Here is a 25,480-nt window from a genome sequence, read left to right on the forward strand (position 1 = left end):
AAAGGTTTAATTCATTTACATATGTGTTTAAACGGCCCATGTGGCTAGGGGCTGCTGTGTTGGACAGTGCAGCCAGCACGGAGATTTTACAAATGAGACCACACAGCTTTTCTAGCACCTTCTCCCCAGAAGCCTGCCACTCTCACAGCATTCCAGTGGCAGATTCTAACTCAATATTTCCAAATATGAGTAATGCATAGATATCGTTTAAAAGAAAAAATTCTTGGACCCTAGTACTGCCTCTGAATTTGATTTTCCTTTGGTACTATGTGATCCATGATGGCTCAATTTTCCCACCACTTTTCCATTATTAAACACCCACAAAACCTTTATTTGTAATTACATCGTAGAGTCTTTGTGTGACTCCATAAACCAAAAAGCAGGTCCTAAACTTGCAGGACAAGGCTTATAAGGGATCATCTAAGGGACCCGAAACAGTCTTTAAAATATTGCTCTTTTATTCCATTCATCCAATGAAAATCCTAAAAACAAATTTTCTCCTAGAGAATTCATAAACTCCAGTTTGACAGATACTGTTCTAACATCACTTTTAAAAATCCCCTACTTCCTGGCACTACACTCTTCAAAAATCTTCAATTTCAGGAAATGAGTAACCCCAACCAGAGTTCCAACTGTGCTGACAGCCAGCCCTGGGGTCAACACAGTCTAGTGTCTAGTGTGCAGGGAACCTGATCTCAACAAATCAGAACCCACTATGGAGCTGGAGCTCCTTTCCCTTCTAGAGTGGTCTGCAGGGAAAAGAAAAAGAAAAGAAAAAACTTAAACATCATACTCACCAGCTTGCAGTCTGAAATTTCATGAGAAACTCACTTTGGTCATTTCACATCATTCGCTTGGCTGGCTCATGAGCCTGGATCTCTCTGAAACATGTAGTCTTAAAAGGGCTTCCCCAGAGGTTCTGATGTCAATGTCAGAGTCCTTTCCACATTTCTGCCCCAGTAAGGACCATCATGCCCTCTGTGATCAATGTTCACTTCCTGTACAATGAGTTGCACTTTGGTGGTCCAGATTTGGCACACATAATTCAGTTCAAGAAGAGTGATTGGATGATGCAGCTGTATGTTGCTCCTTATGACCCATAGCTGGGAAACCCTCTACAACATAATGCCTTGTAAATAACTTGACACCCTCCTGCCTGTCTGAAATTTACAATTCTTAATTGGAACATTTAATTTTACATTGTGGGTAGTTCTAGTCTCTCCCAACAATTTCACAAACTCCCCAATGTTACCATCCCATTGTTTTCTTTTATCTGTCCACACCCATGACCACATCAGTCATTTAGATTCACTGGCATAAAACAACACCCTCTCTAGCCTCCTCAAGAAATACAATCAAACCTGCTTATGTTTCAGGAGGTTCTTGTGGGGCTTCATGGTGTCACGGAAGGATTGGGATTCTGTAGCAGTGGGCTCAGCTCTCCACCATCTCACTCACCCCCTCCTTTCTGCCCATTCTCTGCGAACTTCCAAAGACCCATACTCCTCCCCTGTGGCCTTCCCCACAAGCACCATTCCATGGGGACTCTTGTCCAAAACTCCTACTTCACATTTGTTTTTGTTTTAGGAGAAAAAAAATAGTCCAGCCAAGAGCCAGTTTGCATGACTGTAGCTCCTTTCATTGAATCAGATTTTTTTTTAAGGAAATATTTCTGTAACAACCTTTTTTTTGTCTGTATTTGAAGTAGGATGCTTATTTTGAGTCACTAGCATAGCCAAGTGTCACAGAGCACATCACCTTCACATTTAAGCTTAGCTACATTAAAGCCAGCACAATTTCCCTGGAGAGAAATGTGCCTCCAAAGAACACCCCGATTATGGTATTATCCCACTCAAAAGGAAATAATATTGGCAATTTGTTTGCTAGGGGATGGAGTTTAATGACTGAACTCAAATCTTCAGAGGGCATAATAAAACAGTGGAAAACATTCTGAAATGATCAGAATCACTGAAGATGTGATTTCAAAAAATATAACAGGTCTTTTCCAAGAACTTGTCTGGTGATACAATTGTTTTAGAATCTTGAAAATCATCTGACGTTATTAAAAATGTGTAGAACCAGACTACTTATAGTCTCCTACCTCTTAACTGTCTTCTAAATTTGCAGTATCATCTAAAATTAAGACATTTTCTGGATCAGAGGTATGATTTCAATATTCAGATAGGCTTGTCACTTAAACGTTACAGAGGAGCTAATTGGTAGTCACCCAACCTCAGAAACTTATATTCTATCGTGTGGGAAGGAAATAAAGCTCAGGGTAGCTCGGACTTGTTCTCATGGTGGTTGCAGGGTTCCACAAGAAAGGCAGAAGCATGAAATGTCTCTTCAGATCCAGACTCAGGACTGGCACAGTGTCACTTCTGCTGCATTTGTCCAAGCAAGTCTCAGGTCAGACCAAATTCAAAGGATGGAGAAATAGGTTCCACCTCTCTGAGGAAAAACTTCAAAGCCACATGGCAAAGGGGCACGGACACAGGGACAGGAACAATTGTGGCCATTTTTGCAAGCAATCTACCACAAAGACATTTTCCTACTTCGAAGTATTTAAAACCCACAAGAGTAAGTGAAAAATTCACCCAGGAAATTCCTGAGGGAAAACAACAGGGTCATCATCCATAATTGTTATCAATTAATAAAAAGTTACTCACTGTTGTTTCTCTTGGAAGAGATTTTCCACTTACTTACTCTGTCCTGTCCCTACTCCAGGCACACCTGATCTCTTCCACCTTCTTTGGTTTTCTTGAAAAAAAAAGACAAGAAAAACTTAATGGGCGATTGTTGGTGATTGCTGTCTAAAACTTTACTCTGATAGTTGATAGTTGATGTACTTGGCAAATGTTTGTGATATTTGACCTGGATGGGGAAGTTTTACAACTCTAAGGATTTAATAAAGGACCTATATGCTCCCCTATGGGACACCATCCATAAAGTTCGGCACACACTTGTCTAAGAAAAAAAATTTATGAAATGTTTTTATAAACAGTACTGCACTTAAGATGCAAGCTTGGATAAGGACTTGAGGGTCTTACACATCCAGACAGGAGGCTAAATGCTACTTATGAGACATCCTGGCCATGGACTTGGGCTGCATCAGTAGTGAAACGCCCTTGTGGACTTTCACCAGTGGAGGGCTGAAATGTAGGCTTGTGGGCATGTGTGGGCAGATCCTCCTAGACGGGTGTTGTCCAATAGCAGAATAATGTGAGCCATCTGCAGGATTTTAAGTTTTCTAGTATGGGCATACCTTGTTTTATTGTGCTTTGCTTTATTGAACTTCACCTATATTGCATTTTTTACAAATTGAAGGTTTGTGGCAACCCTGTGTGGAGAAAGTCTCTCCTTGTTGGCATCCTTTTCCCAACAGCATTTTCTCACTTCATGTCTCTGTGTCACATTTTGGTAATTCTCGAAATATTTCAAATCTTTCATTATTATTATAGTTGGTATGAGAATCTGTGACCAGGGCGCTTTGATGTTACTACTACAACTTGCTGAAGGCTCAGATGATGGTTAGCATTTTTTAGCAATAATTATTTTTAATTAAGGTATATACATTGTTTCTTAGACATAGTAGTGTTGCACACTTAATAGACTACAATATAGTGTACATGTAACTTTTATATGCACTAGGAAGCCAAAAAATTCATGTGACTCACTTTATTGTGATATTTGCTTATATTGAAGTGGTTTGGAAATGAGCCCACAATATCTCCAAGGTATGCTTGTAGACACATTTTAAAGGTAAAAAGGAATAGGTGAAATTAACTTTAAGGATATATTTCTTAACTCTGTGTATCCAAAATATTAGATTGTCAATAAAGTGTGACACTCATTTGGCCTTTGAGGGCAAAAAGTATGCCATGGTCCTGTCTGCATGCTCTGTGTCTAGCACAACTCTTGACACATAATATGTCACGAATATCTGTAGGCTGAATGAGAACACAATGTGCAAACCAACAATAAACATCAGGTAACTGTTATATGCTATGAGTTGATTCATTGTCTAGAGATAATATTGAGATAACATTTTTTTCATGAAGATTAGGCATATGAAAATTCATTGAAACTGATTAGGCCATACCAATACTATTTTAATTCATTTTTTCCATGAAGTTTGGCTTTGAAATTCTTGAAATGAAAGGCCATCCCAACTATTTAATCATATACTCTTAATCCTTCAATTACATGAACAACTTACATTGTCCTTGAGTTCCACTTAATAGATTATCAGACGACACAAATTCCTTAGACATGGAGTAAGTCTGATGTTTAGACTAGTGTTAGAGAGACAACCTAGAAAGCACTGTAAGAATAGTCCTTGGCTGCCTCAGGGTCCTTCATAGGGATGTATATTTATTTTCCAGTAAATGGATTTCATGTAGTTCACACTTACAACTCCCATTTGACTCTGAGCTCTATGACAGCTATTTTTTTCTGCTATAAAAGCACTTAGACTCTTAACTCCCCTTGATGGGGATCCCTTCAAATATTCATAAAGTTTTCTGTAAATGCCTGAGTTTACTTTCTATATCTGTAAATATATCAGTAAAAGAAGAATTATATATCAAGCCAAGACAGGTTCAAACTTTAGCCTGAGATTCTCTTTGAAGTCAACAATCTCTAAAATACAAGTCATAGTTTTAAAAATGATTTTCTGGACAAAGAAATACAGGGTCTGAAAGGAGGGGAAATGTGAGCCAAAGGAAGAATTCTCAGTGGCTGGTAGACCCCAAAACTGGACCCAACAACCTGACCAACATTAATGGCATATATAATGGGCGTGAATCCACATGGTTGAGAATATCAACAAGGGACCTCTTGGTTTTTATCTCTCCAATCATTTAGTCAATAAACCAAAAATTATTTAACATTTTCTATCGTGCAGTGCTGGGTGAGGAACAATAGATAGTGCTGCAGGAACGTAAGTCATGAACCCTTCCATCAAATTGCTTAAATTTTATTTGGTAAATAAGCCCAAGGTCACCTTGAGCCACGGTTCCTCCTTATCTCCTTTGTGTAAAATCCCTTCAGTGGAGCAGGGTTGCCTGCTTAAAAGCCTTTCCTATCACACCAATAATATACTATGTCATACCTTGTTTTATTATTTTTAATTATTGCTATTATTACTATATTATGACCTTGAAAATACATTAAAAGATAGATAGACAGTTAATTGGGGCTCTTTCTGTCTCTAATTTGGTTAAGACCATAAAAAGCTGGGAAGAAAACAGTAGGTGGTAGGTACTTGCACCTTTAGAAATGAGAGGTTAGGCTACAACATGCAGAAGACACTGGGATTAAGAAGTTTTGTGGCTTGAGCCCAACACTCACCTCAAGTGTATGAAAAGGTTAAAACATCTCAGAAGGAGAATTTGGGAGAGTTGTTGGTTTGCTGTGAATTTCCCCTCCCTCATCCAGGGTTTGTACCCAGTCTGATGGAGGCTTTTGGAGACTGTGTCCCCTATGTGGTGCGAAACACTCAGTGGGAAAATCTTATGGAGATAAACAGACTGTGGCCACCCCTACTAGTTGGTAAAGTGAGAAGCTTTAGCTATAAATGTAAGTAAGAGTTTTGAGTAGTCCCTGGGACTGGATACTTTTACTACTTAAATGAAACTGTTTTGTGCCTAAAAGTGATTGGAGAAATTTTTTATTGTTGGAATGGTGATATGAGTTGAAGAAGTGCTGGAATTGGACCAACATTTCATCCAGAAGAAAGAACTAATTTCACAGAGAATTGTACTAAGTTGCAGAGAGAAAAAAATAGTGTTATTTTATGATTGTTCCTTCTAGAGCTTGTTCTTTCAACACATCAGTTACACATATTTCTGTGCTTGCTGATTTTCTATGTTCCCCATTGGAACATAAGCTCCCCAAGGGCAAGGACCTTATCTCTTTTTTTATCACTGATTCCTCTGAGCCTAGAAAAATGCCAAGCACGTTGTGAGTTCTTAATGAATATTTGTTGATTGAATGCATAAGTGGGTAGCTGGACATAGGGGATTAGGAGCTTTTCTACATGATTTTTCTTTATTTCTTTTTTCTTTTTTGACAAGAAAATGTAAGTTTATTTGAGACAGAAATTGCTTTGGATTTTAAGTCCACATTTCCTGACTTGGACAGATGTTGCTTTTTAAAAATTAAAAAACAATTTTTTTATCTTTTCCTTTTTTAAAAATTGAAGTATAGTTGATTTACACTGTTGTGTTAGTTTCAGGTGTACAGCAAAGTGATTCAGTTATACATACATATCTACCTATTTTTCTCAGATTCTTTTCTCTTATAAGTTACTACAAAATATTGAGTATAGCTCCCTGTGCTATACAGTAAGTCCTGTTGGTTATCTATTTTATATATAGTACTGTGTATATATTAATCCCAAACTCCTAATTTAATGTCCCCTTTCTTTCCCTTTTGGCAACCGTAAGTTGTTTTGTATGTCCGTGGGTCTACTTCTGTTCTGTATATAAGTTCATCTTGGGGAGAATGACTTGGTTGAAATTTTTTTTTAAGAAAGGAAATATAAAAACACTTATAGTACCCATTCCATTCCCAGTTTGCTCAGTAGCTGGTGATTGGAAGATACTCTGCAACAGAGTTCAAGCCCCAGGCAGGGTGGGAAAGCCTCCTTCCAAGACTCATCTTTGACATGGTCTCTCGCCTCTTTCTGGAAAGCATCATGGCTGCCCTCAGACCCCTCGTGAAGCCCAAGATCGTCAAAAAGAGGACCAAGAAGTTCATCCGGCACCAGTCAGACCGATATGTCAAAATTAAGCGGAACTGGCGGAAACCCAGAGGCATTGACAACAGGGTGCGCAGGAGATTCAAGGGCCAGATCTTGATGCCCAACATCGGTTACGGGAGCAACAAGAAAACAAAGCACATGCTGCCGAGCGGCTTCCGGAAGTTCCTGGTCCACAACGTCAAGGAGCTTGAAGTGCTGCTGATGTGCAACAAGTCTTACTGTGCTGAGATTGCGCACAACGTCTCCTCCAAGAACCGCAAAGCCATTGTGGAGAGAGCAGCCCAGCTGGCCATCAGAGTCACCAATCCCAACGCCAGGCTGCGCAGCGAAGAAAATGAATAGACGGCTCGTGTGCACGTTTTGTTTAATAAAACCGTAAAATGGCAAAAAAAAAAAAAAAAAAAAAAAAAAAAAAACACTTATAGATCCTTCCAGAAAGAATAGAATAGGAATAACGCCTTTCCACTCTAGCCATAATTTACGCTGGCTTCAATGGAGGAGGCTCAAAAGTCACATTTCGTCTTCCCTTGTATAAAATCACAGCTGCTTAACGATATTCACCTTGTGTAACTAAATACTACTGTGGCAGCTTTTCTTCCTCCTTTGCATTTTCTCGTGTGATATTCTACTGCTAATAAAACTGTCAATTTTCTTTTACTTCAACAGAAGGTCACACATGACAACAACCCCCTTTGCCTACTAACAGCAAGAGCCTTTATTAATATTTTAAATGTACACAGTGATATTTCCAAAAGGTCAGATTTTTTAAGAGACGTAAAATGTCAGTCCTAATTCTTTTCCTTCCTTTTCTCTGCCCCGCAACACTACCATTTTGCTCTTCAGCCTCAGATATTGTGCTTATTAGAAATTAAGTTCAACCAGGTAAACATCAGGTAGGGTATCAGGTAAGGGGCGTAGCACGGGAAGCACACGTGCTTACCATCCATATTTCTCTCATGGCTAAATGTACAAATGTGGCCATAAATGGGCAGCTTTCTGAATATAAAGATTCTCATGAGTCATCACCAATAGGTCTTACTATCTTAGTCCTTTTTCCAATACTCTATTAGTTATTTATTGCCATGTAACAAATTACCCCAAAATATAGAGTTTTCAAACAACACACATTTATTTTGTGAGTCAGAAGTATGAGAGTGTCTTAGTGGGTCCTCAGGCTTTGGGTCTCTCAAAGGTTGCAGTTAAGAGGTTGGCTAGAATTGCAGTCATCTCAAGACCCAACTAAGGTAGGATTCACTTCCAAGCTCACTCTTGTGGCTATTGACAGGATTCAGTTTCTCACAGGCTGTTGGTCTGCAGATTAGATTTTGGGCAGAATCCTCCCCCCTTGGCATCTCCATAGGGTAGCTTACAACACAACAGCTGACCTCCCTATGAACAAGCCTTTGAGATGGCGAGAGAGGGCAAGCAAGATGGAAGACGGGGTTTTTGTAACTTAAATCATGGTTGTGACATCTCATTATTTTTGCCATATTCTGTTTGTTAGAAGTCAGTCACCAGGTCCAGTCCACATAACGGGAGGGAACCATATAAAGGCATGGATACCAGGAGGCAAGAACTATTAGATTCCATCTTATAGGCTTCCTACCACAAATATGCAGCATGGATTTGCACCAAACAGTGAAAAAAAAAAAAAAACAGAAAGACAGAAAGAAACTACTGATTGTTTACTATATGACAGGCACAGTGCTAAGAATTTTACATGAAATAATTCATTATCTTAGAAAAATTCTGTAAGATGGGTGTTATTAATATCTACATTTTATAGGTGAAAAAACCGAGGCTCAGGGACATAAGGCAACTTCTCCAAGATTTCATGACTGGTCTGAGGCAGACCCTGCCTCTTAATCTCTATACCACACAACCTTATCCTGCTCCCTTTCAAGCCCTCCTTTGTGATCAGTGACAGACATTTACAAAGATAGCTGGCTGGTATTTGGATCACACCACTGGCTGTGAGAGGGTGTACAATGCACCAGGTTACTCAAGAAGAGAACCCTGACACATAACATTTTTTTTCTCTGCTAGGAATGAGAGATAGAAGTTAGTCAGATGTGGATGTTACTTCAAGAAGCTACTGTGTGGAGGGGAGACTGAAATGTAAAAATCCGAACATAAGGCAGAATGACAATGAAAAATTCTACCTGCGGAAGGTAGCATCATAAAAGGATTTGCTCACTCGGAAAGCCAAAACGTGGCTTCTGACCATGAATAATTAATTCATAAGGATTCTACTCTGCTCCTTGTGAGGACATGATTTGAAAAAATGTCTAACAGCTAGGCTTTACTAAACCAGTGCCAGTTGCTGAAGTGCAGAAGTTTCTTCACCAGTTTAAATTCTCTAAACTGGTAATTTTATTTAATTTGGTGTACATAGAACCCTTTAGGTACTTAATAAAAACTGAGAAGCTTCTATTTAGACAAAGTAAGATATACACAACATTATTACAATATCTGTTTTCTGTGTCACCAGAATTTCAGAGGCTATTGAGGCTTTAGCTTTAAAGCACCTCTTTCTTTGGTGTTAAGATAAAGTCAACAAACCATTTTATTTAAATATCAGGATATTGATGAGAATTACTTGTTAATAATCATTAGTATCTTTTGCATGTATCCTGTACAGTTAGGCTAGAGAATAATGTCTAGTCAAGGAAGCAGTGCCACTCTGTATGACAGACTCTAGATCTACAGAGTGAAGTAAGTCAGAAAGAGAAAAACAAATACCATATGCTAACACATATATATGGAATCTAAGAAAAAAAAAAAGGTCATGAAGAACCTAGGGGTAAGATGGGAATAAAGACACAGACCTACTAGAACATGGACTTGAGGATATGGGGAGGGGGAAGAGTAAGCTGGGACAAAGTGAGAGAGTGGCATGGACATATATACATTACCAAATGTAAAATAGATAGCTAGTGGGAAGCAGCCTCATAGCACAGGGAGATCAGCTAGGTGGTTTGTGACCACCTAGAGGGGTGGGATAGGGAGGGTGGGAGAGAGGGAGATGCAAGAGGGAAGAGATATGGGAACATATGTATATGTATAACTGATTCACTTTGCTATAAAGCAGAAACTAACACACCATTGTAAAGCAATTATACTCCAATAAAGATGTTAAAAAAAATAAAAATAAAAAAATAAGGAAGCAGTGCCAGAATACTCCAGAAGGAACTATTATATATTCTATCTTTTATCCATGCAAATGAGTGTCACCCCCAGTGCAGTGTCAGTGAACTCCTCGAGGGGAGCTAGAATTCCCACACCTGTCCAGTAATAACAAGGAGTATCCTCACCTCAGCAGTCAGCAGAGGCCAAGTGGAGAACCGGGAATTCAATCTCCATCTAACAGTTATGAGGTGGTCCTCCTAACCCCTTGCACTGCTGGAACTGTGTAAGAGAAAGCCAACTGAAAGAGGAGGTTTAAATAAGATCCAGAGTCTTATTTAAACGTAATACAAACATATGCAGGTTTCAATCAAAAAATCATTTGTCATACTAAAGATCAGGAAAATCTAAAACCAAACTAAGAATGTCAATAAAATAAAGATGAACAAAGCCCCTGGGACCTGTGGCACTAAAATAAATACCTAGTATTTGTGTCATTAGACTCCTGGAAGGAGAAGAGAAAGAGGGCAAAATTGAAAAATAAATAATGGCTGAAAACTTCCCAAATTTGACAAGAGACATAAACCTACTGGGTCAAGAAGCAGCGTGAATCTTAAACAGGATAAACTCAGTAAATCCACACTGAGACATATCACAACTAAACATCTGAAAACTGAAGACAAAAGAAACCAAAAAACCAAAAACAACCCTCAAAACTCTATGCCTTACCTATAGGGGGAAAAAACCTTGAATGACAGTGGATTTCTCATCAGATATGACGGAGGTCATATGCAACAGTTGCAACAACTTTCAGGTGTTGAAAGAAAAGAACTGATAACCCACAATTCTGTACCAAGTGAAAATATCCTTTAGTAATGAAGGGAACATCAAGGCCTTCTCAGATGAAGGGAAACTAAGAGATCTGTTGCCAGGAGACATTTCCTAAAATAAAAAAATTCTATATACAGAAAGGAAATGATAAAAAAAAGAAATCTTGGGAAAACACAGTAAGCACAAATGTGGGTAAGCACAGTGGACTTTCCTGCTCCATCAACCAACAGGGTCTAATTGACGTTTATAGAACAAATCACCCAACAACAGCAGAATACATATTGTCTCAGACATTCACAGAACACATACAAATATAGACCATATCTTGGGCCATAAAAACAAACCTCAACAAGTTTCAAATAATTGAAAAGATGCAGAGTGTATTCTCTGACCAACACGGAATCAAACTAGAAATCAGTAACAGAAAGATAACGGGAAAATGTCCAAAACTTGGAAAGTAGACAACACAGTTTCTCTTTAGAAGTAATGAATTTAGGGAATTTAGACATCATTGAAACTACAGGATAGCCACACAAAATGATGATGTGAATCTAATAACCAACCTAGAGACAACTTACAGAGATTGTAACTGAAATTCAGTACTTAACAGGGATTCAGTAACTGTATACATTATAGGTATCATCCACATTTCCTTCTTTCATGGAATATTAGAAAAACCCACTTTACAGAAAAGTAGACACCATGCTTGGCAGCCACAGGACAACTATTAGCCATTCCAAGCCATTGGGAACTGCTAGCTGGTACCATCTAAGTAAGGATCATATTGGAAAGAATTTAGAAATATGTAGACATTGAGGCTCAGATGGACTAAGTGAGTAGGTTTTTGACATCAAAAGGAAGACCCAAAAGAGAAATGGTTTTTACTAAACATATTTATTTCAAAATAGAATTTAAGGAGATATGTTTCAGAAGAAATGTGGAAATAGTCAGCTTACCCATCTCAATCAAAGTAGCAGGAAGCTAAGATTTGAGCCCAGTTTCTGTCTTTAGTCATATGCTCTTGCTACAGTACCATCTGTCTCTCTCCAGAGGCAAGAGTAGGTCATATACCATTGTTGTGTCAACCTCATTTCAGTTTCTACTGCCTCCCATTTGAGAATAATTTATTTAAAAATAAACAGATGAAGTATATGTATAATCATCCATACCCTGATGTACAGGAAACAAACAAAAGAAATGAACAGCGGAAGACCTGGAACGAAGTCTCATTACTATTATTAACATTTGTAAGACTTTAGTAAAAGTCCATTATCTTTCAGACACCTGGGCTCTTTGAGTGGGGTTCATGTCTTCATTTCCTATTGTTAGAGTTCTTGTTTTAAGAGCATATGAAATAAAACAAATAGATGCAACTTGAAGATTTAAAGGCACCAGAAGTAAGAAACATCTATCATTAATAATTGTTTCAATAGAGAGAAATTAAAGCACCAGACATCCAATAAAAAATGGGTCTCCTGCCTAAGCATATCTATTCCAGATCATGCCTGAATTTCCACCTTTCTCTACTTGCCTTCTAAAATCTCTCAGTTGTAAACTCAATAAAACCTTCAGGAGGCAATTTGGTAGAAAAATGTTTTAGCTAAATGCCTTCTGCAATGATATGTCTAGAGGATTTAATTCTTCCTGCATATGCTTCTCTCATCTTACAAGGATGTTGAATATCCAAATGTCCCCTTCTGGAAGGCTCCTCAAGCAGAACAGAGTTAACTTCCAGCTGATGATCAATTTAACTCCCACGCACACTAAAATGTATTTTTAAGAACTGTACTAAAATGAAAAAAAAAAGAAGTAGGGGGAAAAAAAGGAATGGAGAAAATCTTGTAAGAATTAGAGTTCTTGTTTTCACCCATTTCTCAAGAATTCAAATTTGCTTTTATGAGCAAGGTTTAATGGATGTGACATTCCTTGCCTTGCTACTTTTGCCACTTGTGTTACTCACAGCTAATATGAGCCAAATCATCAGTGATTAATCCAACAGAACCTTAGGAGTCTGAAATATAATTTTACAAAAACAGAATATGAAAAGGGGGTGAAATAAACCAGTTAGGAGAAATGTACAAGGCAAAGTTAGTACAATTTAAGGTAGCTGGGAGTAGAAATTAAAGAAATGGAATTTGGAGAGTTAATGAAAAGATTCTGTTTTCCTATACCTCTCCTTTGCCTTGGGCACAGATGTGGGGATCTAAAGGTTTTTACAATCTGCATCCTCCTTGGAAGAATCATTCATTAGTAAGAGCATCAACCCAGAAATGTGGAAATGGCCAAAGGGCTGCTGTGAGTTTGCTAATGGAATGATTACACTGAAGACTTTACAAAGATGGAAAGCACCAAGTAGAGTATCAGAAAATGACCTTAAATAGAAACTAACACACCATTGTAAAGCAATTATACTCCAATAAAGATGTTAAAAAAAAAAATAGTAAAACGTTAGAACTGTATTTTCCCCAAAATGGAGTGACATCACCTTGTGCTAACACCTCTCTGGTTCTTCCCTGCTGCATGCCCATTGAGTACCACTAATCCTCCAGGGACACAGAAAAGGAACCCTTTTCCCTGTAATAAGCCAAAATGGATGTTGTTCCTTCCTCTCACTGATAATCTGAATTTGCACAGAACAAGTCTGTCATCTCTTCTATATGGCAATATTTTAAGTATTTGAAAACAGCTATACTGCCTTCCTTTCTGGTGTTTTTATTTCCCCACTGCTGCTGTACATATATATATATATATATATATATATATATATATATATATATATATATATACATTATAATTTTGACTGCATAAAAATAGCTCTCATGAGAAAGAATTAAAGAGACACTAAAATAGAATGATAAGCATGATCTTTATTTCTTTTCTATATTTTCCAAATGTTTTCTAAGTTCGTGAAATTGTTTAGGTAATAGGGGGAAAAGGGTATAAAAATGAAAAAGAAAATGTTATCTTTCCTTCTGAAAAAAATGTAAGTAGAAAGAGAAACAAATAAATTTGCTGAGTATTTGGCAAAAGGAGAGATCATATAATTCAGGCTTCTCCTCATTTACATGCTAAAACTGAGACCAGAATAGGTGAAGAGTAAACCATGGTTATTTCTCTAGATGAAATAAATAAGTTTTCTAAACCCCCAAAATAGGTTTTAGACTTATTTTTAGACTCAAAAATAAGTTTTTTGACTCAAAAAAAGTTTTCAATACCCCAATCTAAGGTTCATTTTATCACACCAAGTCCCTGAGATTTCCTTAAAGTTACAGTATTGCAGTTGATTTAATGTCCTTACTCCTACTGTTTGGTATTCCTTAGATTGCCTCCTTGGATTCATTCTTTGATAATGGAAGTTAAAGAAATGGAATTTGGAGAGATTATGCAAAGGTCTTGTTTTCCCATATCTCTCCTTTGTTTTGGGCACAGCTGTGAAGATGTCTAAAGCTTTGCAAAGTTGTGTCCTCCCTAGAAGAGTCATTAATAAGAATATTAACCCAGAAATGTCAAAATGGCTGCTATGAGTTTGTTAACAAAAAGATAACATTGAAGACTTTGTAAAGATGGAATGTGGCAGTTAGCAAAACCTCTCATGTTTCTATGGTTTGAGTTACAAAGATATCCCTCTTAATGCCCAGTGTCAGGAAAGTTGAGGCGCCAAGTAATTACACCCATCCTCCATTTGATCTGACTCATCAACTAATCGCAGGTTTCCAAACTCACACGTGTCCTGAGAAGACAGGTAAATACAGGCATGATATAGAGTAATGGTCTGGATATAGAGTAATGCTACTAGTGCCTTGGTGAGGATTACCCTGAGCTGCATGCTCTACACTGGCTCTACACTACCTAACTTTCCCAGCAACCTTGAGCTCCAGGAGCCCACAGTGATAACCTGCTCACTGACACCCCTTTTCCTTCCCTGACTCATTTCCTTACTTCCCTTCCAGTGCTTCCTGGGATCACTTCCCAAATAAGCTGCTGGCACTCACGACTTTGATTTAGGGTCTGCTTCTGCAGAAACCCAGTGTATGACAACCCCTTCATACATACATACACACACACACACACACACACCTAAGACCAGAAGTCGTGTTATCATGTATTAATACCTCAGTTAGAAGTAATCCAGAAGCCAACTGGAGAACAAATGTCTTATCTATTCTTGAGTATGACTGAACAGGACCCTGTCTTGAATCAAGCTCCATTGGAATTTGACTAGGAGGCAAATGCCTCATGGTAAGAGTTAAGCCCATCTTTGTTTATTCCATCACCCCTTACAGGTTTATCCTCTTCCCAGTGTACCATGAAACAGCTCTATTTACAGTTGGATGGAAGACAGATTTAGCTTGTCAAAATAGTCATTATAGGAGCCTCAATGGAACTCACAGTAGTAAACCCAGCAACAAACCTTGTACTAAATAGAGACACACTACCTCGCTCTCCTTTGTCAGGATGTGGAAGTTTACAGTGATTCATAGACTATTTCTCTAAAGTTTCCCTGGGTTTAGAAGAGAAGTAAGCCTACTTGCCATTAAAAGTCACTTTACTAACTCAGGCCAAGGACATTATTAAAAATGTCTGAGCCTTCTTAGATAAGGAAAAGAAATTAACCAAGAAAGTCACGCAATGTGCTGTCTTTGCTGCTTCCCACAGTGCTTTGGAATTTATTCCCTGGAAGGGAGAGTTTAAGAAACTATATACAATTTCATTAAAGGATTAACTAATAACTTACAAAACTATATACTGATGATCTGGGAGACTCCTATCCATGGGTGATAATCTCAATCTTCTCCTTCTATGGTAGGACACCGAACAATCATATTAGTAGCCAGAGCCTGTGGGGAAATCTGAAGGTTCCTAGGAGTGGTCATGGGGCACTCAGGGATATCAGAGAAATGGCTCTTTATCCCACTGTTACTATACAGAAGGATTTCAATATTTAATGACTAGTTCTACCATCGCTGTGGTTACCAACTGAATATTATGCCACAAGTAAGGCCATATCCTGCTCTGGCCAGAGTGACTGGCCTCCAGCCAATGCTCTCCACTCTGTTCCTGGTTGCTGCTATATGATGAAAGCTGGGAAGTGCCAAGACTGATAGGGGTTGAGTACCAAAATCCAGCCTCTTTATCTCAAGGGAAGCAGCGTCAGAACTTCCACGGGATCGGCTGAGGCTGGGATTTCTAATACTGTGCTATTGTTTGGCTTTGCCTGTCCCTTCCTCTGTCTTGCTTCCCCCTCATTCTCACCAATTTCTTCTGGGAGGACATGAATCCTGACCTGAGGGTCTGACTCTCAAAGACCTGAGCTAAGGAACTCTCCAGGCTGCAGTTAATTTTTAGCTCTAAATATCATGGATTCCATCTTTTTCCTTCCCTACCCTACTATGAAGCTCCAATGGGCCCTGCCCCATGCTCGTCCTTACTAATTGATGTCTTAATGTTTAATTTTGATCCAAAGCCTGTGTTCTAATTCCAGAGGACATTGCATCTCCAAGCCTCAGAGTTCAGTTCTGAAAAAACACCAAGTCTGCATCTATTTCTTTAGCTATTTCTGCTCTGAATTGTTACTGCCAAGTTCCATGCAAATGTGGAACTGCCAGAAGCACGATCTTCCTTCAAATCAAATGGCTCCCCTATAGCTTCCTTAGCCGATGTCTGAATGTCCTTCATAGTTGTGGAACCACAGCCACTAAAGACAACGATAGCAACAGTTTATCAAGCACTTACTAGATGTGGGTCTCTGACAGGCATGTTCTATGCAATATCATCTACGTCTCAGAGAAACACTTTTAGGTGAGTATCATTCACTCCAATGCACTTTGGGGGAAACAGGCAATGAGGGTTAAGGAATTTGCCCAATGACACACTGCTACCATGTTGAAGAGCCAGGCTATGGGCTCCCATCTGGTACCAAAAACTAGTTCTAATCCCACTGCTGACTGTGTCTCCCCATAGGGAAGACTGGGACTGGGCTTCCTGCCATTGATGGGACAAAAAGAAGGCCTCGGTATCTTTCCCCAGTAGTTGAAAACTCCTTAGACTCAGTTCAGTCCTGCCTCTTGTCTCCTGTTATTAAGCCCCTGGCCTTGCTGAAACAGCTTGGAGCTCAGGCCGTCCATTTTCTGTCCCACTGGGACCCTGCTCAGTAACTCGCTCTCACCCAATTGCATTATTCTTTCACGTAATCCAAACAACCAGTTGTTTTGTTCTTTTTTTCTGAGATTCTCAAAAAGAACACTTGTGCAAAAGCATTTTGGGGCAACATAGAATTTAATGAAGCAAGTATCTTAACCGCAATTATACAGGAAACAATGTAATAGGTGTGGGGGGCCTCTCTGTCCTTGAACTCTCCCCATACTCGCTGCTCAACTGGCTGTTCCTCCTTCTTCCCAAAAAATTATTAAAGTCCTCCTCGGTCTGTTGTGTAAATGTGGAAGCCGGTCTGAAGCTGAGTTCCAGCCTATAGTCATATATCAAAGGCTTTTTTCAGAAGAGCTAGCCTTTTGCTACAAATGAATTTCTTGCATCTGTTGCTAAGAAGATAAACATTTTTCCTACGTTCCTTATGTAAAGTTAAGGAGAGCTCAATTGGGGAAACAGAGCAGCATTTATATTATCCTCCTCACCCCCAGAAAATGCAGATGAGGGAGACATATGGCTTCTTGAAGCCAACAGAAGGTCCTGCTACCTCCTGAGATGCTCCATACATGAAGCAAAGTAAAGAAAGATCAAAACAGAGTCCAAAAATTGTGGTCAAAGGGATGTGATTGTAATGAAAAAAACCTCAGCACCTTTAACATACACACACGTATACAAACAAATGCATCACAATATAATGATGCTATTCACATGACAGTCATAGGATTTATTTAAGTCATAAAAATTGTCATGCCCTACAAGTTTTTGGAGTGGTCAGATCATGAATTCAGTTTTAAAGGTGTATGATGACTATCTTTTCACTGGTGTCAGAGTATCTTTCTGAGTATAAGTATGACCTAATTTGAGAAAATATCAGTTCTAACTTTAAGGCTCTCCATGAATGTGTAGTGCTAAGTGGGCCTTCTTCTCCCCTACCTAACTCACTATAATATGCCTTGGGTATGTATCAGCCCAAGCATCAAGACCTATTCTTATTTGAGTAAAAGCATCTCTTACATATATATCAATTAAGAGATGGGAAGACATACATGAAAGACAGCATTAAGGGGAAAATATACAACCTGACTAAATAAATGGAAAGACATATTAAACAGATCAGTTGCTTTCAGGATTGCCCCTAACCAATGAATCACTTTGTCCAACTATTGCTTTTATTCAATTGTGTAAACAAATAACCCCTGAAACCTCCCCAATAAGTACACTGTCTTGCTGGGTATACTGCGTGCATTTGCAGAATCACATCAATTTCAAACTAAGGAAACACTCTACGTCACATCATCCAGACTGTATGATATCCCACTGTTGATGAGGTTACATAAGACATTGAGTTACTTGACAAGAAAATGCCACAGAAAAATAAAACACTTACAACCTTAGCCCACCCTAAATGTAGCTCCTCTTAAAAGGCTACCAGAATACATCCAAGTTTGTAGTTTTCACTTTTCCTCAGAAACAGTGAGTAGCATCAATCCCTTGCCAATGAGATATTAAAAAGAGAAAGTACCATCCTTCTATTCACCATAGGTTTGGAATAGAAGAACTTCTTAAATGACTAGGTATCATCTAGCTGTAGAGTATGGTAGATAGACTCCAAAAGTAATGGGTACCAATTCCTTCTTACTCATGCTGTACCTCACATCAAAAAATAAGACCTAATTCCCCTCCCTTTTTTTTTTTTTTTAAACTGCTACACCCCCCATTTTGCTTTCCACTGAAGCCCCGTTTTGGGGCAGCCAACTGTGCGATGGACCATAGTCTAACAGCTACTTTATTTATTTATTTATGTATTTATTTTTAGCTGTGTTGGGTCTTCGTTTCGTGCGAGGGCTTTCTCTAGTTGCGGCAAGCGGGGGCCACTCTTCATCGCGGTGCGCGGGCCTCTCACTATCGCGGCCCCTCCCGTTGCGGGGCACAGGCTCCAGACGCGCAGGCTCAGCAGTTGTGGCTCACGGGCCCAGTTGCTCCGCGGCATGTGGGATCCTCCCAGACCAGGGCTCGAACCCGTGTCCCCTGCACCAGCAGGCAGACTCTCAACCACTGCGCCACCAGGGAAGCCCCTCCCCTCCCTTTGAAACTGAGCTCGCCTTAGTGACTTGTTTGACCAATAGAATACTGTAGAAGGGAGGCTCTGAGCTTCTGAGGCTAGGCCTTTCAAAGATTTCAGCTGGGTCTCTGGGACATCCCCTCTTCTGAACTCAGTTTTCATGCTGTGAGAAACCCAAACCACATGGAGAGACCACTTGTAGGTATTCCAGCGGTGGGTCCCAGATGAGCTCCAGTTAACAGCAAGTATTGACTGCCAGCCATGTGATGAGCCATCTTGGATGTCCAGCCCAACCAAGCCTTCAGATGTCTGTATCCTGAAGAGCCATCTGACCACAACTTGGTAAAGTGAGAACCCCCCCAGCTGAGCTCTGTCAACCCATATAACCATAATGCATACTAACATGTGGTCATCTTACATTGTTTTAAGCCATTACATTTTGGGGTGGTTTGTTACACAACAGTAAGGAGGGAAGAGGAAGGAAGAAAGCAAAAGAGAAGTTTCTGGAAGATCTATCAAATTACATATAAAGGACCACCTCACACCTACAAAATTTGCATCTCAAGAGGGAGGATCTAATGGAGTAATGTGTGTTTTGAAAAGCTTTCCAAGATTCAGTGAGTTTTGACATGACCCACTTAGTACGAGACAGTTTTGAAGCTTGCAAACCTTAAGTATTTAAATTACCATATAATTCTGAAACTCTCTCCTTAAGGTAAGAATAGTGAACCCAATCTGCTTTATTTAATATATATAAATAACAGACTACAAGAGAGGGTATGTGATTCTATGAGGATAGAAAGTATTCATTTGGTATGACACAAAAGTTATTTTTTGAGTTATTTTATTTAATTAAAATGAATATTTATTTTATCCCATAAAATGTTGCCTCTTGATATTGACTGTAAATTTGAGGGTTTAAATCTGTAGGAGCTGCCTGAACCTTCTAATCTTTTCATTGCCATGCTTTTCATTTGAATAATTCAATTTTGAATTATTTAGAAGAGTAATTTTAAATGAAAAATGATTACCTCATTTCTTTATATAATTTTTAATAAGTGGTGTATCTTTATTTACTTAAAATGTGTTAATATTTTTGGTTTAGAATGATATGGGTAGGAAAACTTTTCTGGAAAGCACCAGAGAATAAATATTTTTAGGGTTTGAGGGTCATGTAAGACCCTTATTATACAACCTTTCTTTTGTTTGTTTTGTTTAAACATACTTAGCTCTAGGGTGTACAAAAGGAAACTTGTGGATGTACAGTAAGTCCCCTACATAGTAACCTTCAAGTTGAGAATTTTCAAAGATGTGAACGTGCTTTCCATCAACGTCAGGCATGAGTGAAATTGCAGCTTGCCCTCCATCTCCTATTGTTGATGATCCTTCAGCTCTACCATCTCCCACCTCCTCTCCCTCCTCCAGTCAGTAACTCTTCTTGCCTGTTCACTCGATGCCAGCCCCTGTATGCCAGCTGTTGTACTGTACTACTGTACTTTTCAAGGAACTGTATTGTAAGATTAAAAATGTTTTCTTTATTTTTTGTGTTTGTTTTTTATGTATTATTTGTGTGAAAAGTATTATAAACCTATTACAGTACAGTACTGTATAGCCGATTGTGTTAGTGCGGTACCTAGGCTAACTTTGTTGGACTTAACGAACAAATGGGACTTAACGAACGTGCTCTTGGAACAGCTTGGAATGGAACTCGTTTGTATGTAGAGGATTTACTGTACTTGGTTCATGTGCTATAAGTTGCCAACCACTGATTTAGAAAAAAAGTTTATACACGGGAATGTGACATGAATTAAAAAACATAGTGTCGGTCAAATATTATTTTGAAAATGCTGGATTAAGCAAAGTTAAGCAAATTTCTTGTTTCAGAACTTCTCAGATCCTTTACTATGTGAATGTGTATTGAAAATCACCAAGAGATGGATGCAGTGTCCTACATTTCCTAAACACATTCTTAACTTTAGAAATAACATTTGCAAGTTTATCTTAAGGGAATAGTGTTTACAGTGTTTTCCATAAAACTCTCTTGGAAACACACATTTAGCTTATGGAATAAAATCTGAGTTCTAAGAAAATTACAGGGGTATACACGGACTAATGAGAAGGCTGAAACATCAACCTTCTTTTGGTCCAGCCAGCAGTGGGCTCTGGTTAGTGTGGTACAAGTGGGAGTTGTTTCCATGTTGAAGTTTAGTTCTTGAAACCATCCTGGATTAAGTGCCTGTTGGACATTGACATTGCTGTAAAGCCTACCTTTTCACAGGAAAGCCTTCTGAGAGGTGTCTGCCAATTTCTTATGGATGGTGGGTGGAAATTTAGGTCAGACCAAAATAGCAGCATCTGCATGCAGGAACTTACTGCCTACTTAGAAAATTACCTCTCTGACAGGAAGTTATTAAGAACAAAGTCATAATTTTCCTTCCTTTTTTTTTTTTTAATGTTTCTGACAACTTCAAAATAGAAACTACTAAGAATGTTATTTCCCCCCTGATGTGATAAAAGGCTTGATAAAAGAGTAATTAAAATGATTAGCTAAGAAGTTTCGGTGACCTCAGTTTTTGTTGCTTATGGGATTACTTAACCCCTTACCTTGGGGTCACTAATATTATACTCTACCATCTACACTTTTATTTCTTTGCAGCTCTTCATTTTATCATTGGAGTTTCAGGATAGTGTAGAGGAAAGAACATCAGTTCATGTTGCAACTCGGTTATGCATTAATATGTGACTTTAGGAAAGTCATTTAACTTTCCTGGACCTCACTTAGTTCTTTGGTGAAACTGAAAAAAAATAAAGTGACACGTAAAAATTAAATATCATAGCATATGTAGAGCTGTTATCAGGTCATATACATAGCAGGCGATTAAAATCGATTTTTTTTTTCTTTGCTTTCTTCCTTTCCTTTCCTGTTGCCTAATTAACTCTCAGTTCAAGGTCTGTGCAACACAACACGCTTTAAATAACACACACACACACACACACACACACAAACGACACATGGGTATATCTGAGATGATAAGCAGAGGCAGCTGTGGCTATAGAGGGTCAGTTTTCTACATTGACAAGGATGTACCAAAGCTTTGTGAAGGAGATCAGAAATTAGTGATCTCCAAGGATGAGTTGTAGAGCAGTAGATTGCGGGGAGATTGGTTTCTACCAAGCAACATTCTCACAGATGACACTCTATTTAGGGGAGCTATGAGGCATCTTAAAGGATTTCTACAATCTGGAAACCTTCCCTGCCTTTTCTTGTCACTCAGATATTCCTGCCAGTTTCCATGTTTGGAAGGCTGCAGAACATATATAGTCAAATACTCTGCTTATTTTAGCAATTTGTTTTGAATTTAAATGTTTATATCTCTAATGCTATAAAATCTCACCAAAGAAATGGCTAGTGCCCAAATAGCTCTCAACATGCTTCCAGAAATATGATTTTTTCTATAGTTAACTGATTCTCAGTAGCCATTGCTGAGCAAAACTTGACCAGAACCAATTCTAGGAGAGATAGAGAATCTAAGCAATCCAACTGCTATAGGGGAAATAAAAATACTTCAAAGAACTATCTTCCCCAAAAAGCATCAAGCACAGATGGTTTCCCAGGGGATTTCAGCTAAACCTTTAAAGAACAGATCATTCTAATATTCATTGTTTCAAATTTGTCTGAAGCACAGAAAGAAAAAAAAATAAACTTCAAAGTACATTTTTCTTTAGAAATACTACAACATTGCTACCAAAACCCTACAAAACTAGTACAGTTTAAAAAAATGTGCAAAACTTCCAGGTTAATCCCATAATGAGAAGTGATACAAAAAGCCCAACAAAATAGTGTAAGGGAAAATGGAGCAATATGTTAAAAAAAAAAAAAAAAAAAAGAATAACCAGGTGGGATTTAATACAAAAATGAAAGAAGGTATCAATATTAGGAAATTTATTAATATGATTCACCATATAAACAGACCAGAATTGGACATTCATCATCATATTTGCTATAAAGGTCTTTAATAACAATCAAAATCCACTCTTGATTTCAAAATAAAAAACCCATAAAGTAGGAATAATATAATGTTCTGAAATATAAATGATCACAACCCAAAGTCAGCACTAGGTTTATTAGGGAAGCACTAAAAAGCATTTTCATTAGTGTTAGAAATAAAATAAGGGTGCTACTATCACCATTATCTTTTAATGTTGCTCTAGAAATACCAACCAATATAATTAAACAAAATAAAGAAAAAAGATTTTACTGAGGAACCAAGAAATGAAATGATCATGTGCAGATGTAAATATGGAAAATTAGAAAGAATCTAATTAAAAGCTACCACAGACAGTTCTAGAATTCAAAAAGTATCTGGGCACAAAACTAATGCACAGAAATCAGTAGCTTTCATGCATTCAAATAGTCAGAAGATATAATGGAATAAGAGACACCATATAGAGTAGTAACCAAAAAAATGATACATACATGAATTTAACAAAAATATGCACAATCTGTAAAAACAAATATTTTGCAACACTAGTGAGATGCAAAAAAGGAGAAAAAAATGGGAAAAAATCCTGTGTTCTTAGCATTTTTATACTATTAAGCACTCTTGTGTTGTTTTTAAGTTGAAGGCCATGATCCAAAAAAAAGTGAATAGTATTTTATTTGGAACTAGACAAACTCACTCTAAATTTCATATGGAAAAATAAGCAAGCAAAAATAAACTTGGATATTCAGGGAGAGCAATAAGGGGAGAGGACTAGAGCTATAAATACTGAAGCATGTTATAAGGCCACAGAAATTTAAATTGTGTGGAGCTTATACATGAATAAGAGATGAATAGTAGAAGTCCAGAAATAGCTATATACACATGGCAATTAAATATGTCATGAAGACAACATTTCAATTTCGGGAGTGGAGAGAAGAAGGCTTATTCAACAAATATATTGGAACAGCTTAATAGCCTTCTGGAAAAAAAAATGTATATATACCTTAAACTCCATAATTTAACTGTAAAATTTAACTGTAAAATTTAATGTGTAAAACACATTTCAGATTTATTTTAAAAAATTTTTATGGCAAATAAAACAGAAAATGGCCAAAAAAAACACATGAAAAAATTTTTGTATAATTTTGAGCAGACAAGACTCTTTGGTGTGATAAAATAGGTAGAGGGCATATAAAGAAAGGTTGATAAATTAAACAACATTAATTTTTTCCTTTAATTGTGTTCAAAAGCACTATATACAAAGTCAAAAGTCAAATAATAAATTTGTAAAAAATATTTGTGACTCATATCACAGAAAATTAATTCCCTTATCAAACAAAAACTTTCTACAAATCAATTTTTGACAACCCCAATAGAAAAAGTGCAAAGCATGTGACATAGAGTTCATTAAAAAGTTTCAAAAATAGTAAAAATGTTAACTTCACTTACAATAGAATAGGTACATATTAAACTTTGATATTAACATTAACAGATTAGGAGGGATCATAAAGTTTGAAAACACGCTTTATTGGTATCATTGTGAAGAAAGTAAATATCTTTCATTGCCAGTAAAGGTATAAATTGGAACAAGCTCTATGCAGAGCTACTTTAAAACATGTATTAAAATTAAAAATGCATACGCCCTTTGAAATAACAATTCACCTTCCAGGAGTTTATTCTATAGATAAGCATGTGTCAAATGATGGACATGCAGCTTCATTCCTTAGAGCATTGCTAGTAGCTGCAAAATATTATAAACAACCTACATGTCTATTAACAAGGACCAATTAAACAAATTATGAGCAATTTATTAAAATAAAATACTACACAGTCATTAAAAAATAGATCTATTTGAACTGATATGGAAAGATACCTTTAAAAATATCAAAGTGCAGAACTGCATGTAAAATATGTACTATTTGTGTGATTACAGAAAAATAATAGGGATAATCTCCAAAAGGATACACAATTGACTGGTATTTGTTATCGCCTCCAGGGAGGGCAAGCTGCAGCTTCAGAACAAAGAAGGAAGGTGACTTATACCGGATCCTCTCCACTGCCTTTGAAGCCCTTTCCATCCACTTCTATTTGCCATTTCAATTACCCCTAAGTGTGTCTAATATGGACTTTGCTTTTCTGTTTTTCCCTCTTGTTTTTCCTTCTTGTTTGGGGGTGATTTATGAAAAGAGGGAGGGTACATGGCAGCTTTATGCTATCATCTTCAAACCAGAAATGTCTATTCCCTTTTGTGCCTTTTGAATTTTTAACCATATACATCTTATCAATTATCAAAAATAAGTAAAAATAATTTTAACAAAACCAAATGAGCAAAAGTCAAATGTTTAATTTTGGTTAATAATGCTGCCTAATTTTTGGTCACAATTATGATCTAGAGAAGTCCTTAGATGGTACCCACCATGCAAGACAGAGAAGAGGAAGGATGGGATGGTCTGTGAAATTCATTCTTGTTTGCACTTTAACAAGAGTGTTTTCTTCAGGTTTACCTATGGGTGTTCTGAGTGGAAGATTTCAATAAAAATGGCTTCTGCATCGACCAAGTGTTGA

General features: G+C 37.7%; 1 protein-coding gene across 1 annotated transcript; it reads left to right on the top strand.

The window, feature by feature from the left end:
• The first annotated feature begins 6,677 nt into the window (after window positions 1-6,677).
• Window positions 6,678-7,162, top strand: LOC133103458 (large ribosomal subunit protein eL32). Its single transcript, XM_061208865.1, has one exon. It carries the CDS (start codon window positions 6,701-6,703, stop codon window positions 7,106-7,108), a length of 408 nt encoding a protein of 135 aa, XP_061064848.1. The 5' UTR covers window positions 6,678-6,700; the 3' UTR covers window positions 7,109-7,162.
• Window positions 7,163-25,480: the final 18,318 nt, after the last annotated feature.

Source organism: Eubalaena glacialis, chromosome 13, assembly GCF_028564815.1.
Source record: "Eubalaena glacialis isolate mEubGla1 chromosome 13, mEubGla1.1.hap2.+ XY, whole genome shotgun sequence".
Lineage (NCBI taxonomy): Eukaryota > Metazoa > Chordata > Mammalia > Artiodactyla > Balaenidae > Eubalaena > Eubalaena glacialis.

Coding starts and splice junctions, on each gene's coding strand:
- LOC133103458 (XM_061208865.1), top strand. CDS start 6,701: ATGGCTGCCCTCAGACCCCTCGTGAAGCCCAAGATCGTCAAAAAGAGG.